The sequence below is a fragment of the Dendropsophus ebraccatus genome, chromosome 1, assembly GCF_027789765.1.
Source record: "Dendropsophus ebraccatus isolate aDenEbr1 chromosome 1, aDenEbr1.pat, whole genome shotgun sequence".
In the NCBI taxonomy this organism is placed as follows: domain Eukaryota; kingdom Metazoa; phylum Chordata; class Amphibia; order Anura; family Hylidae; genus Dendropsophus; species Dendropsophus ebraccatus.
Window position 1 is genome coordinate 13,179,106 of NC_091454.1, and position 15,983 is coordinate 13,195,088.

Consider the following 15,983-nt stretch of genomic DNA (forward strand, 5'->3'; position numbering starts at 1 on the left):
CTCAGCTGTGATCGACAAAAGCATCAAAGCACAGTGGTGGGGGTTACGGGAAGAGGAGCGGCAGGTTCAAAGCCAACAACACTACAAAGCGTCGGGAGCGCCTCTATGAGGGGTCACGGACGGCCAACAAAGGTGCAAAAGCAGCTGTGAGCAAACAGACAGACGGACGTACCAGGCAGCACTCAGAGAAGGATTTTTTGGGCGGCCGTACTGGAGCGGGGAAGCCCTGATCCCACTCCCAGAATGCCATAGAGTTCTGGCGCAGTAAGTTCTCCTCTGACGGCTTATGAGGAGACGGCCGATACGGGGGCAGAAAGCAAAAAAAACAAAACAAAAAAAAACACGAGAAGAAGAAGAGTCGGGCAGGCATGCACATGACCCCAGCAAAAGAAAAGAGAAGACAAAGTAAATACAGAACAGCAACATAAAGAACACAATGAGATGAAGCAAATAAAAGACAACGTGACATCACAGGACAAGAGCAGATCCCACTAAACAAATTTTTTTTAAAGAAAAAGTTTAATATATATATATATATATATATCTACACACACACACTATAACTAAATATATATATATAATTTTTTTTTTATTTTATTTCATATTTTCCCCCCTCAATTTAAAGGGATACTCCAAGAGAAACATAATTTTGCCGAATCAACTGGTGTCAGATTTGTAAATGACTTCTATTTAAAAATCTCCAGTCTTCCACTACTGCTGTATGTCCTGCAGGAAGTGGTGTATTCTTTACAGTCTGGAGTGCAGGAGAGGTTTTCTCTATGGAGATTTGCTGCTGCTCTGGACAGTTCCTGATATGGACAGAGGTGTCAGCAGAGAGCGCTGTGTCAGAATAGAAAGAATACACCACTTCATGCAGGACATACAGCAGCTGATAAGTACTCGAAGACTGGAGTTTTAAAAATAATTTACAAATCTGTATAACTGATACAAAAAAAAAGTTCCCCTTTAACTTTTCTGTTTCTTGAAAAACTGGGTGACAACTTACATGGCCGCCATTACTACTTCACTATGGGCAATCCAAGAAAATCAGGCCTAGTCATACAGCGATGATGGATCGGTACATAACTAGGCAGATAGGAAAGCTGGGTGACAACAAATATTGCAGCAGCCACAAAGCGTTCTCCTTCTAGGGCACAACTAGACTGAATATTCAGGAGTCCGGGTAAGCTGGGAGACAGAGCTGTAATAGCGGTTATTATATCCTGATCTGCAGATCATCCTTTACTCATCATGTTAGTTGTCACCCAGCTTTTCCGGATGGCTGAATAGAATCTAGATACCTACAGGTGTTTCCTGTTATTTTATTTATTGTGCCTTTTCTACAAAAACTAAGATGATATAGATATATAACCAATGTTCGATCAGTAGTCGTCCAGCAAGCACTGGGGTGCCGAGAATGCTTAATGCACATATATTGCAGCAAGCAGTAAAGCAGCAACCTTTTTAACTTTATTTTGGGGAACAGCACCACTCAGGTCAGAACTGGAATTGCAGCCACTTTGTTTTAACACTATACTATCAAAGCTGGGGAATCACAGATATTGTTAAAGGGATTGTTCAAGAAAAATGTTTTCTTTCAAGTCAATTGGTGCCAGAATGGGGCAAAGTTTGTAACAAAAAATAAATAAAAAATCTCAAGTCTTCCAGTACTTATCAGCTGCTGTATGTCCTGCAGGAAGTGGTGTATTCTTTCCAGTCTGACAGAGTGCTCTATGCTGCCATCTCTGTCCATGTCAGGCACTATCCAGAGCAGTAGCAAATCCCCATAGAAAGCCTATCCTGCTCTCCACTTCCTGCAGGACATACTGCTGCTGATAAGTACTGGAAGACTTGAGATTTTTTTTTTTAATAGAATAAATTACAAATCTCTGGCACCAGTTTATTTGAAAGGAACAAAACATTTGGCAAACAACCCCATTTAAATACCTTACACCCTGCAATGATCATATTGGAATCTGTATATATCCCCAAGTAATCGCTCATATCCAATTAATAGCAAACTCTCAGAAGAACATGGCATCCCCTCTTTAGAATTCCCTATCCCTGCCATAGGAAATGAAGGTCACTATGGCGCTCCCCTCAAGGTGTTAATAGTCTGAGCCCTGTCTGCCGGCGCCGGGTGACACGTACACTTCGCTAAGCTACTCGCGCGGAGTCACACTGTCTCAGGCGGCAATTTCCTCGCTGATCTCCTATCAAGCAGGATTTAGCCGTTTCTATATTCCAGACACGTCTGCCCGAGAACAGATGAACGCCATGCGCTAAACAATGGTGAAATTAGTCGTCACACATCTTTCCCAAGCACCTGAACGCCACAAACTCCAGGATTGTAGGAAAGCGGTAATGGCGGCCATGTTCTTAGAGGGAACTGCTCTTTATATACATATCGGGGGAGATTTATCAAACATGGAGTAAAGTAAAACTGGCTCAGTTGCCCCTAGCAACCAATCAGATTCCACCTTTCATTCCTCACAGACTCTTTGGAAAATTAAAGGTGAAATCTGATTGGTTGCTAGGGGCAACTGGGCCAGTCTCACTTTACTACATGTTTGATAAATCTCCCCTATCGTGTTGTAATAACCCCTCAGAGGAAGGAAATGGAAGCGGGAGAAGTGCGGAGACAAATGTCACCAGCTGAGAGGACGGATTATGTGGCCAGGCAGGAATCTGAAGCATGCCCACATCTGACCGAGATAATGGACGCCATTGTTGCCTCGCATGTGGTCCTAAGTGACTTGGTCGGGATGAAAACAACTCCCCCCCTCCCCCTCAATCCGCTCAGATCAATGACAAAATCTCCGCTGGGTGGTGTGTGACACTCGTCCACGATTACACGGGAGGATATAAGCCTCCCCCGCTCTATAGCTAAATGGTACGGTCCACATGCAGTCTGCGGCCTCTATTTGTGTGCATGAGGTAATAAAACAGTGAACCGTGCCTTTAAGAGCCTCGTAAACCGTCCTCAGCTCATTAAACACGCGGCTCGGCAATGATTTCATTAGCGAGGAGAAGCAAATGATATTATGTGCTGGTTATAGGGAACGGACGGGCCGCATTAATCATTCAATCGGCGTCCGGGGATGTGGAGCCGGCGCCAGACTGCAACAGCCGTGACCTCAACCTCCCCAGACAAAGGGGGCTTCTCCTGCTAAGACGCAGGGGCAGATGGCTCTAACGTCCCGGGAGGGGGACCCGGCTGTCACCCAGGTGGGAAAACAAGTCAGAGAGAGGCTACGGACCTCCGTGCTAGTAAGGGCTAATATGGACAAGTATAAGGATTTGAGAAAATTCCTTTAAATTGGCATCCGATCTGTTTTATGCTGATTAAAAGAAATTTTCAAGTTTTGAAAATACTTGTTCCGGGAAAAACTCCTTAAAGGGGTAGTCCACCAAAAAATGTTTTCTTTCAAATCAACTGGTGCCATAAAGTGCCAGAGATTTGTAATTCACTTCTATTAAAAAATCTCAAGTCTTCCAGTACTTATCAGCTGCTGTGTGTCCAGCAGGAAGTGGTGTTTTCATTCCTGTCTGACACAGTGCTCTCTGCTGCCTCCTCTGTCCTTGTCAGGAACTGTCCAAAACAGGAGCAAATCCTCATAGAAAACCTCTCCTGCTGTCCAGACTGGAAATAATACAACTTCCTGTTGGGCATACAGCAGCTGATAAGTACTGGAAGGCTTGAGATTTTTTAATATAAGTAAATTACAAATCTCTGGCACTTCATGGCAGCAGTTGATTTGAAAGAATTTTTTTTGGTCACTACCCCTTTAAGGGTGTGTTCACACCTACAGGATCTGCAGCAGATTTGATGCTGTGTTCAGTTATTTAAATGAAATCTGCTGCGGATCTGCAGCAGAAAATAAGCTGCGGATCCGGTAAGTGTGAACGTCCCCTTAAGGAAATCCGGAACAAGCATTTTTAAAACTTAAAAAAGTATTTTGGAAAATCCCTTTAATCCGGCATAAAACAGATCAGTTGACAGATTAATGGAATTTTCCTAAATCCTCAGGAATTTTCAAGTTTTGACTAGTTTCGAGTTTTTTTTTTAAGTTAGAAAAACATGGCTGCTTTCATTTAGAAACAGCGCCACTCTTCTATTCAGTTTGGGTGTGGGTATTGCAGCTCAGTTCCATTGAAGTGAATGGGGCCAGATTGTAATACCACACACAATCTGAGCACAGGGGTGGCGCTGTTTAAGCAAGAAAGATTATGTTTTTTTTTTAAATCCTTAATAACCCCCTTTAAAATCATATGTAAAATTCCTTTAAAGGGGTTGTCCGGCGATAAAAAATTATTCACAGAATAACACACATTACAAAGTTATACAACTTTGTAATGTATGTTATGTCTGTGAATGGCCCCCTTCCCCGTGTCCCACCACCCCCACCCGTGTACCCGGAAGTGTGGTGCGCTATACATTACCTGTCACGTGCCGACCACGGTCTCCGATTCTCAGCAGTGACGTCTTCTTCGGGAGGCCGGCGGATCTTCCCGAGTGCCGGCCGCCCTCTGCAGCGTCATCCGAACCTCAGCCGCGATTGGCTGAGCATAACTGTGCTCAGCCAATCGCGGCTGAGCAGCTGATGACGTGGCCGCGTCATCAGCCGCTCAGCCGCGATTGGCTGAGCACAGTTATGCTCAGCCAATCGCGGCTGAGCTTCGGATGACGCTGCAGAGGGTTGCCGGCACTCGGGAAGATCCGCCGGCCTCCCGAAGAAGACGTCACTGCTGACGATCGGAGACCGTGGACGACACGAGATGCGGCGAGTATAATGCACCACACTTCCGGGTCTAGCGTGGGTGGGGGGAAACACGGGGAAGGGGGCCATTCACAGACATAACATACATTACAAAGTTGTATAACTTTGTAATGTGTGTTATTCTGTGAATAATTTTTTATCGCCGGACAACCCCTTTAATCTGGTATATAATTCTTTATATTATAAATGGTTATCAAGGGATAGAAAAAAAAACAAAAAACAATCTTCTTATGAAAAACAGCGCCACTCCTGTCCTTAGGCTGTGTGTGGTATTACAATTTATCTCCATTCACTTCAATGGAACGGAGCTGCAATACTGCACACAAAGTAAACACAAGAGTGGCGCTGTTTCTAGACTAAAGCAGCCATGTTTTTCTAATCCTAGATAACCCCTTTAAGAAAATCCAGATCAAGTATTTTCAAAACAATAAAATTCCTTTAATCTGGCATATTATTTCACCCCTAAAAAGCGTGAAACCTGCAACACTTCAGCTGTTGCAAAACTACAATTCCCATGATGCCTGGACTGCCAAAAGGCAGTCCAGGCATCATGGGAATTGTAGTTTTTCAACAGCTGATGATTTGATACCTGTGCCCTACAATATGCACTTCATGTGTTTGTGTGAACAGCACCCCTTCTGTCCATAGGTTATATCTGGTACTGCATCCTCATTTATTTTATTGATCTGAGATGCAATACGAGAGGCAACCTGCTGAGAAGAGGGGCGCCGCTTACCACATTATATGGAAAGATATAGGAAGACACAATCCTTTGTACTCTGTCTGTGTCGGCCAGCAGGGGGCAGACGTGTAGATCACAGGATTATTAAGTAATTCCCCACTAAACACTACAAAGTAGGATCCATAAAGCAGGTTAGTGTGCACAGATATAGCAGAGCTCAACACCTTGCACAAATCACTGCAGTGACCGATCATGCAATTCCCCCACAAAGCACACAAAAAAGCTCAGTAAGCAGAGGCCGATCAGCTTCTGGGAAAGTTGGGTAGCACACAATATGGCCGCCATTACTCAACTTAATTTTTTTAAAAAGGGGAACTCCAGCTAAAATTGTTTCATTTCAAATCAACTGGTTTCAGAAAGTTATATAGTTTAGTAATTTACTTCTGTTTTAAAAAAAATCTCCTAGTACTTACCAGCTGCTGTATGTCCTGCAGGAAGTGGTGTATTCTCTCCAGTCTGACAGAGTGCTCTCTGCTGCCACCTCTGTCCAGAGCAGGAGCAAATCCCCATAGAAAACCTCTCCTACTCTGGACAGTTCCTGACATGGACAGAGGTGGCAGCAGAGAGCCCTGTGTCAGACTGGAGAGAATACACCACTTCCTGCAGGACATACAGCAGCTGGTAAGTACTGGAATTTTTTTTTTTTTTTTTTTTTTTTTTTTTATTACGCAGGAGTACCCCTTTAAGTTTCCAAAAGGCCCAGTTATAAAGTGCGTGTTCACCCATTAAATAACTATCAATCTTTGGATACCTTCATATTGGTCGGCACCCAACTTTCCTGGAGTCGGATACAAACAAGGATTTTCCCCCCTTTCATTTTGGGGGAAGGTAAAGGGTTAATTCAGGATGTGGGAGGGCGAACCAATTATGTCAGAAAATAAATGAGCGCGGAGCAGTTTGCCATCTGCTGCTCCGTCTAGTGTTGGCAGGCCCTCTGCCGCGGCTACGTACCTCCCTCAAGTCGTTGTCTAACCCGAGGTGCTCCGAGTGCTGCCGCTGGCGATCCTTCCTGCGCTGCGCCGTGGCGTTCCGGCTGACCCAGCGACTGTGGATACAAGAGAGGGGATGACGGGAGGCCGCGCTGGGTATATAGCCATTATACACTGCCAGGCAGCATCATCACCACCAGACGGCGGCTATACCACACCGCAGGCACAGAGCGGCAGGGGATCGACAAATTAAAAAGCATCAATTTTCGAGGAATACGGGGGTCACAAATTTTACAGGGATCATTAATATTCATAATGGTAAAGCTTATTTACATATAAAGTGCCGCCAAGTCATCACCGCAACATAATACTAATCAGTGCCCTGCCGAGTATGTAATCTCATATCAGGGAAGCCCATTCATCTACAGGGCGTAGTACTGCAATCTCACCCAAAGGTGGCAGTATTATAGTAGTTATATTCTTATATATATAGGAGCAGTATTATAGTAGTTATATCCCTGTATATAGGGGCAGTATTATAGTAGTTATATTCTTGTACATAGGGGGCAGTATTATAGTAGTTATATTCTTGTATATAGGGAGCAGTATTATAGTAGTTATATTCCTGTATATAGGAGCAGTATTATAGTAGTTATATTCCTGTATATAGGAGCAGTATTATAGTAGTTATATTCCTGTATATAGAGCAGTATTATAGTAGTTATATTCCTGTATATAGGAGCAGTATTATAGTAGTTATATCCCTGTATATAGGGGCAGTATTATAGTAGTTATATCCCTGTATATAGGGGCAGTATTATAGTATATTCTTGTATATAGGAGCAGTATTATAGTAGTTTTATTCCTGTATATAGGAGCAGTATTATAGTAGTTATATTCCTGTATATAGGAGCAGTATTATAGTAGTTATATTCCTGTATATAGGAGCAGTATTATAGTAGTTATATTCCTGTATATAGAGCAGTATTATAGTAGTTATATTCCTGTATATAGGAGCAGTATTATAGTAGTTATATCCCTGTATATAGGGGCAGTATTATAGTAGTTATATCCCTGTATATAGGGGCAGTATTATAGTATATTCTTGTATATAGGAGCAGTATTATAGTAGTTTTATTCCTGTATATAGGAGCAGTATTATAGTAGTTATATTCTTGTATATAGGGGGCAGTATTATAGTAGTTATATTCCTGTATATAGGAGCAGTATTATAGTAGTTATATTCCTGTATATAGAGCAGTATTATAGTAGTTATATTCCTGTATATAGGAGCAGTATTATAGTAGTTATATCCCTGTATATAGGGGCAGTATTATAGTAGTTATATCCCTGTATATAGGGGCAGTATTATAGTATATTCTTGTATATAGGAGCAGTATTATAGTAGTTTTATTCCTGTATATAGGAGCAGTATTATAGTAGTTATATTCTTGTATATAGGGGGCAGTATTATAGTAGTTATATTCCTGTATATAGGAGCAGTATTATAGTAATTATATTCCTGTATATAGGGAGCAGTATTATAGTAGTTATATTCCTGTATATAGGAGCAGTATTATAGTAGTTTTATTCCTGTATATAGGAGCAGTATTATAGTAGTTATATTCCTTTATATAGGAGCAGTATTATAGTAGTTATATTCCTTTATATAGGAGCAGTATTATAGTAGTTATATTCCTGTATATAGGAGCAGTATTATAGTAGTTATATTCCTGTATATAGGGGCAGTATTATAGTAGTTATATTCCTGTATATAGGAGCAGTATTATAGTAGTTATATTCTTGTACATAGGGGGCAGTATTATAGTAGTTATATTCTTGTATATAGGGAGCAGTATTATAGTAGTTATATATTCTTGTATATAGGAGCAGTATTATAGTAGTTATATTCCTGTATATAGGAGCAGTATTATAGTAGTTATATTCTTGTACATAGGGGGCAGTATATTAACAGATATTTTGTATGTAAGCTGCACTATTATAGCGCTGGCTGCTGCCCCCTCTGCAGGTGGTAACAAGCTCACCAACAATATTGGGCCATTATATATTTATATGTTGTTTTTTTTTTTTACTTAACAGGTTAATCCGGACATGAAAGCATTGTAGGAATTCTAAGCCGTGAAATCCTCTGCTGCGCAGCACAGGCTCTTACTTGTTGTTGATCGGCCCATTCATCAGAACATCCGACTGCAGCTTAGGGAAGAACCCCTGCTCGTACTTCCCCTGTCCGATCTTCATGTCCAGCAGGTGAGGGTGGATGGCCGTGTGATCCATCTTTGTCAGACGCTGCTCGATGGACAGAGCTTGAACAATAGAAAAGCGAGTCAACAATCTAGACAATGAAGAAGCGCCGCCACATAGTGATATCAGGGGTGTCAAATATAACACTGACTGAAAAGCCCCTCTAACAGCAGCAATAGTTATAGTAGGAAACTATCAAAAACATATCAACGATACAGGCCATTCGTTGTATTTCAAAAATTTAAAAACAGCTTCCTGATATCTTTCTCCTATACAGAGATATGACTGATTGAAGTTATAGGCCCAAAGCCAGAGGCTGCACTACTGAAATTCTTATGACAACATGTGCTCTCATGATGTGTCAGGTCCACAGAGGTCATGTGATCCTCATTATCTCTACTGGTAGCATTGTATCTATTGCATCACTTGGCAGGAATAAAAGATACGATGTCCTCAAAATGTCTCAGTAGTGCAGCCTCAGGCTTCGGGCCTGAAACTTCAAACGATCATATCTCAGCCAAGATGACAGATATCAGAAAACTGTTTTCACATTTATAATGTACTATGAAGAGACTCTCTATATAAACAGACTGCCGAGCAGGTGAAGCTTTGCTTTACACCATGTACAGTGCACTTTCTGTGTTATTAGACGTCTGTGTGAAGCTTATGCAACGCAGTGACGTGGAAAGAAACCAAGCAAGGGAAGCGTGATGTTAATATCTGTGTATGGGAGAATAAAAAGTAAACAAAAATAATAAAATTAAAAAAAAATAAAATAAAAAAAAACACATTTACGACCAGTCTGGTTTTCCTCTGAGCACAAAACATGTGGCTTTGGGGCTTCAATGTCAGCGGCAGCCAATCTCTGGAGAGCCAAGCAACCTAAAGGTAAGCATTACGCGTAGCGTTAAAGGGCAAGAGCGTAGCCGCCAGCCAAGCGACAGCTGACAAACAAGTTGTTGCATAAACAAGGAGCGTCTCCTCCCTAACAGCTAGGGCGATAGTATGCGGCCCCTCCAGCTACAGAGGATTCCAAGCCGACGAACGCTTCACTGCAAGTCAATGTGTCAACTTGTCCAAGCTGCTTACGGAGCCAATCTGCTGTGTGTGAAGGGCCGCGGATCCCGCACTTATCCCGATTTCCACTGGAGCGTGAGGAGTAATGTAGCGGATGCTCTGACAAACAGCTTTATGATAAAGGACAAAACCCATGTAAGATTGCTGCCTTACCCATCCTGAGCTTCCTGGTTTATGAATAGAATTCTAGAGCTACAGTTAAAGTGTCACTGTCATTTAATTTTTTTTTTTTTTTTTTTTTTTATATATAAGAAATCAATAGTACTGGCGATTTTAAGAAACTTTGTAATTGAGTTTATTAGCCGAAAAATGCATTTTTATCATGACAAAGCAGTGTGAAGCTCCCCTCCCTGTCTTTATGGTTCTCTTATGGAGAGAGGAGGGGAGGAGGGAGATGAGGCACCAACACAGGACAACAAAGAGTTAATTTACAGCTACATCACTGGGCTCTCTCCTCTGAAGTCAGCACTGACCTCTGAATACGGGCTTTCACACAGGTCCCGCTGTGTAATCCTTTGTTCTCTGCTGGCAACTAATCTCCCTCCACCCCCCTCCCCTCTCCATAGGTTACACAGAGCCCGACTGATGTAAAAGAGTTGAGATTTCCTGATAATGAGCAGTGATTGAGAGAGAAGAGGGGGGGGACCTGGGGAAAGGCTTTCTGAATGCAGATAATGGCAGATTTGCCTAATAAACCCAATTACAAAGTTTCTTAAAATCTCCAGTACTATTGATTTCTACAAAAACAAAAAAAAAACAAAAAAAACGACAGTGACACTTTAAGACCGACACAGGTAAGGCAGCAATTCTAGATCTGTATTGTGCAATGTATACGTGTACAGCCCATATGTTCTGGTCACCAGCGCAGGTTTGTGGTCACGTACCGGCTTCCTTCAAGGTGGTGCACGACTGGTAGGTGGAGGTGCGAATAGCCGGCGCCCGCACATTGTAAAGTCGGATCTTCTCTATACGTGAATCAAACACTCGCAGCAACGGATCCTTCTCCTCCCACAGAGACATGATCTTATTGTCGATAAACGTGGCGAACATCTGTGTCTCTATAAACCGGGAGAGGAAGGGGAGGTACGGCTCCGGCTGATCGGACAGGAACGAGGCCTAGAGGAGATGGACAGGGATTATGATCATTCATAGATGTGTATTACAGAGTTACATCCTGTATTATACTCCAGAGCTGCACTCACTATTCTGCTGGTGGGGTCACTGTGTACATACATAACTGATCCTGAGTTACATCCTGTATTATACTCCAGAGCTGCACTCACTATTCTGCTGGTGGGGTCACTGTGTATATACAATACTGATCCTGAGTTACATCCTGTATTATACTCCAGAGCTGCACTCACTATTCTGCTGGTGGGGTCACTGTGTACATACATTACTGATCCTGAGTTACATCCTGTATTATAATCCAGAGCTGCACTCACTATTCTGCTGCTGGGGTCACTGTGTACATACATTACATTACTGATCCTGAGTTACATCCTGCATTATACTCCAGAGCTGCACTCACTATTCTGCTGCTGGGGTCACTGTGTACATACATTACATTACTGATCCTGAGTTACATCCTGCATTATACTCCAGAGCTGCACTCACTATTCTGTTGGTGGGGTCACTGTGTACATACATTACTGATGCATCAGAGCAGCGCTCACTATTCTGTTGGTGGGGTCACTGTGTACATACATTACTGATCCTGAGTTACATCCTGTATTATCCTCCGGAGCTGCACTCACTATTCTGCTGCTGGGGTCACTGTGTACATACATTACATTACTGATCCTGTACTGATCCTGAGTTACATCCTGTATTATACTCCAGAGCTGCACTCACTATTCTGCTGGTGAGGTCACTGTGTACATACATTACATTACTGATCCTGAGTTACATCATGTATTATACCCCAGAGCAGCACTCACTATTCTGCTGGTGCGGTCACTGTGTGTATACATTACTGATCCTGAGTTACATCCCCACTATAGTTTGACCGTTTCCAATGACAACCAGCAGTATTATGAATGCCGCCCTGGAGCACCATAAAAGCGACTATAGCCCTCACCTTGTCGAAGTTCTGCATCTGCTCGCGGTTGGTCAGCCAGGACTCCATATCGTGTGCGGCTTGGATGACGAAGGCCTCGTAGTCGTTGAACATCTGCGTGAAGCGATTGGCGAACACCTCCCGGATCTGCACGTTGAGCTTGTAGTCCCTCAGCTCGCCGTCGGTGCACTGGAGCTTGTGGGCGTCCTCGGCCTGGCTCAGGGGCATGCTGATGCTGATCTTGGCCATCTTGATGCCGGTCCTCTTGGTCAGGGCCTCCAGCCGGGCCATGGTCTCGTTGCCCTTCAGCAGCTCGTACATGTTGATGTTGGGGCCGGACAGGTTGCCGTTCTTCTTGTCGTTGACCAGCTCGTCCAGCATCAGGCTCTTCAGCTTGGTGGCGCTCTCGCTGCAGTGTAGGTTCCCCTCGGGGGGGATCCCATAGTTCAGCAGAACCTCAGAGATCTCCTGGATGAATTCCAGCTTGTTCGGGAACTGGGGGAACTCCTCGGGGAGCTCAATGAAGTGGTTGTCGATGTCCACGAAGCAGAGGTTAGCCTGCGAGGAGAGGGTGACAACCATGACTATCTGCACTGTATACAGTCTCTGTGCTAGATCCTGCCTACAGCAGCCTAGATCTCAGCTTCCGTGATCTGGGGAAAACATTATCTTAAAGGGGTTGTCCAGCGAAAATCTTTTTTCTTTCAAATCAACTGATATCAGAAAGTTATATAGATTTATAGTTTACTTCTAAAAAAAAAAATCTCACGTCTTCCCATACCTTTCAGCTGCTGTATGTCCTGCAGGGAATGGTGTTTCATTTTCAGTCTGACAGCGCTCTCTGCTGACATCTCTGGCCGAGACAGGAACTTTCATAGAAAACCGAGAGAGTTCCTGTCTTGGCCAGAGATGTCAGCAGAGAGCACTGTGTGTAAATGAAAATAAAACATTTCCTGCAGGACATACAGCAGCTGATAAGTATGGGAAGACTTTTTTTTTTATAGAAGTAAATTACAAATCTATATAACTTTCTAACACCAGTTGATTTGAAAGAAAAAGATTTTCGCTGGACAATCCCTTTAAAAGGGTTGTACAAGAACAGAACATCAGCGTTCCTCTAAACAGCGCCACGCTTGACCACAGGCTGTCTGCGGCATTGCAGCTCGGTCCTAATAAAGGTGCAATACCAGACCCAGCCCGTGGGCACGTCTGGCAAGCTAGTCCCGCTGTAGACAATGCTCTGAGAGCTCACCAGACTGATACACTGCCCATAGCCAGTCCTGTCCTCAATAGATACACCTGTATACAGTCTATACAATGCTCTGTAAGCTTAACAGCTTGAACTCCACATTACCGATAGAACGTTGTACATAGCCAGTCCTGGCCTAAGCCAAGAAGGCGAGACAATCGTATCAAGTCTAGACAATGCTCTGTGAGCTAGACAGCCTGGACTCCAGACTAAGGGATGATTATCGTGCAAAAAAATAGTTATATTGTTCGAATTTAAACGATAGTCGTTCTGCGTAATTGCAAGCAATGATCAACAAAAATCGTTCGTATGTCGTTGATTTAGATCTGAACCTAAAATTATCGTTAATCGTTCGCTGTAATTCTGAATCTGTTCGCTAATCGCTCAGTGTAATTGAGCATTGTTCATTGTTTTGCTGGGATCAGAAGGAATAAAACGATCATAATAACGATGGTAACGACCGTCGTCCTGTGTAATATGCTGAGCGATTTCAGGTTAACGATAAACAATCTTGTTTATCGTTAGTCGTTAAAAATCGCTCGGCATAATATGACCCTAATACAACTGTAACTGCCCCTCAGCTAAGAGCAGGACAATGCTCTGTGTGCTAAACATCCCAAATTCCAGACTGATCCACATACGCGTGTCTGAATTCAGGACAATGCTCTGTGTGCTAAACATCCCAAATTCCAGACTGATCCACATACGTGTGTCTGAATTCAGGACAATGCTCTGTGTGCTAAACATCCCAAATTCCAGACTGATCCACATACGTGTGTCTGAATTCAGGACAATGCTCTGTGTGCTAAACATCCCAAATTCCAGACTGATCCACATACGTGTGTCTGAATCGGATACGTTTCCACTTCAGGACAATGCTCTGTGAGCTCAACAACCAGGACTCCAGACACATACACTGCACATAATTGTACATAATCTAGACAATACTCTACGAGCTAAACAGCCTGAACTGCACATTAGTACATTGTACATACATAGTCCTGCCCTGAACCAAGTAAAGAATACAACTGTATACAATGAATCTAGGCAACGCTCTGTGAGCAAAACATCTGTGGACTCCAGCCAGTGAGAGCAAGACTGGCTATGTAAAATGTATCCAGCCTAGACAATGCTCAAAGAGCTAAACAGCCTGGATTCCGGACTGATACACTGTACACAAGTCAGATTTGGACAATGCTCTGTGTGCTGAACAGTCAGGACGCCAGACATATACACTGTACATATTCCTGTTCTCAGTGGGAACATTGGTACATGGTAGCAAACTGATGAGTTTAGCTCACAGAGCATTGTATAACTGTGTACAGAGCGTTCTCCATCACATCATCCGGAATCACCAGGTATATTAGAATGTGAGTACAGTTTAACACCATGTGTCCGCCATGCTGCGCACGCTCGGCTCTGCCGCACGGTAACCGAACCCTGGCTATGACGGGAGCGGCCGCATTGTCACCAGTCCCCCATCTGCTCCCAGCATCAATAATGCATCCAGCATCTGGTCCCAGTATGGCGCTGGTGACACGCTCGGGGATGGGAGTAATATCCTGCACTGTGCCTGTAGAGGGCGCCATAGGAAGCAGCTGGGGGCTAATGGACGGCCGGCTATATTTAGCTCTGTGATGCGACGCTGACCTTTGACCTATATTGTGAGACGAGATAATGGAGGCTCATCCTCTGCTTTCCCAGAATCCACTTTAAAGATGAGTGAATCATAAGAGTCACAGCGAGAGGGGGGGGGGTCCAGACACAGAGACCACCATCAGTGCTGACACATGGCCGGCATGCTGCTCATAAAATCAATGGGCGGCTACAGACACAGAGGCATCTCAGGAGCCAGGAGGACATGGAAAGCCAGGAGACAGCAGGCACTGGCAGGATCCGTCAACAGCAGCCATACCCGATATCAGCCGGATGAGCTAAGGGGTCTCAGACGGGGGTCACACCATGCAGCTGGTTACAGGGCCCTCTCCTTGTAACCCAAAGAAACTCTCTATTCTGGCTCACAGGAGGCTTTGAAGTAGAAGCCCCTTGATGTCCCATTAAAGGGGAACTCTAGAGCAGCGCTTCTCAATTCTCAGTCCTCACCAACAGGTCATGTTTTGGAAGTCCTTAGTATTATCACAGGTGATATAATTATACTCAGTCCATCAGGTATTATCACAGGGGTTCTTTGTATGGGAAATCCTCAAAACATGACCTGTTGGGGAGGCCTGAGGACTGGAATTGAGAAGCACTGCTATAGAGAATTCCCGATCCCCCCACCCCCCACCTCCAAATCAACTGGTGTCAGAAAGTTACACAGATTTGTAATTTACTTCTATTTAAAAATCTCCCGTCTTCCAGTACTTATCAGCTGCTGTATGTCCTGCAGGAAGTGGTGTATTCTTTCCAATGCTCTCTGCTGCCACCTCTGTCCATGTCAGGGACTTTCCAGAGCAGGAGAGATTTTCTACGGGGATTTGCTACCGGTCTGGACAGTTCCTGACATGGACAGAGATGGCAGCAGAGAGCACGGTGTCAGACTGGAAAGAATACACTACTGCCTGCAGGATATAGTATGGGAAGACTGGAGATTTATAAATAGAAAGTCATACAGATTTGTAATTTACTTCTAACACCAGTTGATTTGAAAGGGGGGGGGGATTGTCAGAGTTCCCCTTTAAGGCATATGGACAAGGGCTGCCTTCATGAGATAGCTATTCATGAGAGAAAAGGGGTAAATAGGACCCCCATTCCTCCCGCCTCTGGATCATTGAGGCACCTTTGTCATGAAATACCCCTTTAAGGAGTTCGTATAGCATGACATTGGGGTCCGCAGAGTATAAGAAGGGATATCGAATGGTATGCCCCATGAAATTAGAGAACA

At 43.7% G+C, this 15,983-nt stretch overlaps 1 protein-coding gene across 4 annotated transcripts in view; it reads right to left on the reverse strand.

Moving 5' to 3' along the window:
• LOC138789091 (DENN domain-containing protein 5B-like) overlaps positions 1 to 15,983 on the reverse strand; it is an 88,591-nt gene that overhangs the window by 44,029 nt on the left and 28,579 nt on the right. For all 4 annotated transcript variants that reach the window (XR_011362695.1, XR_011362696.1, XM_069967663.1 and 1 more), the window contains 4 exons: positions 11,872 to 12,408; positions 10,676 to 10,907; positions 8,626 to 8,776; positions 6,475 to 6,568 (listed from right to left, as the gene is read on the reverse strand). Coding sequence is in view for 2 of the 4 variants with exons in the window: in XM_069967663.1 (XP_069823764.1) it covers positions 6,475 to 6,568; positions 8,626 to 8,776; positions 10,676 to 10,907; positions 11,872 to 12,408 (1,014 nt within the window). In the remaining 2 variants the exon portion in view is untranslated. The remainder of the gene's footprint in view (positions 1 to 6,474; positions 6,569 to 8,625; positions 8,777 to 10,675; positions 10,908 to 11,871; positions 12,409 to 15,983) is intronic.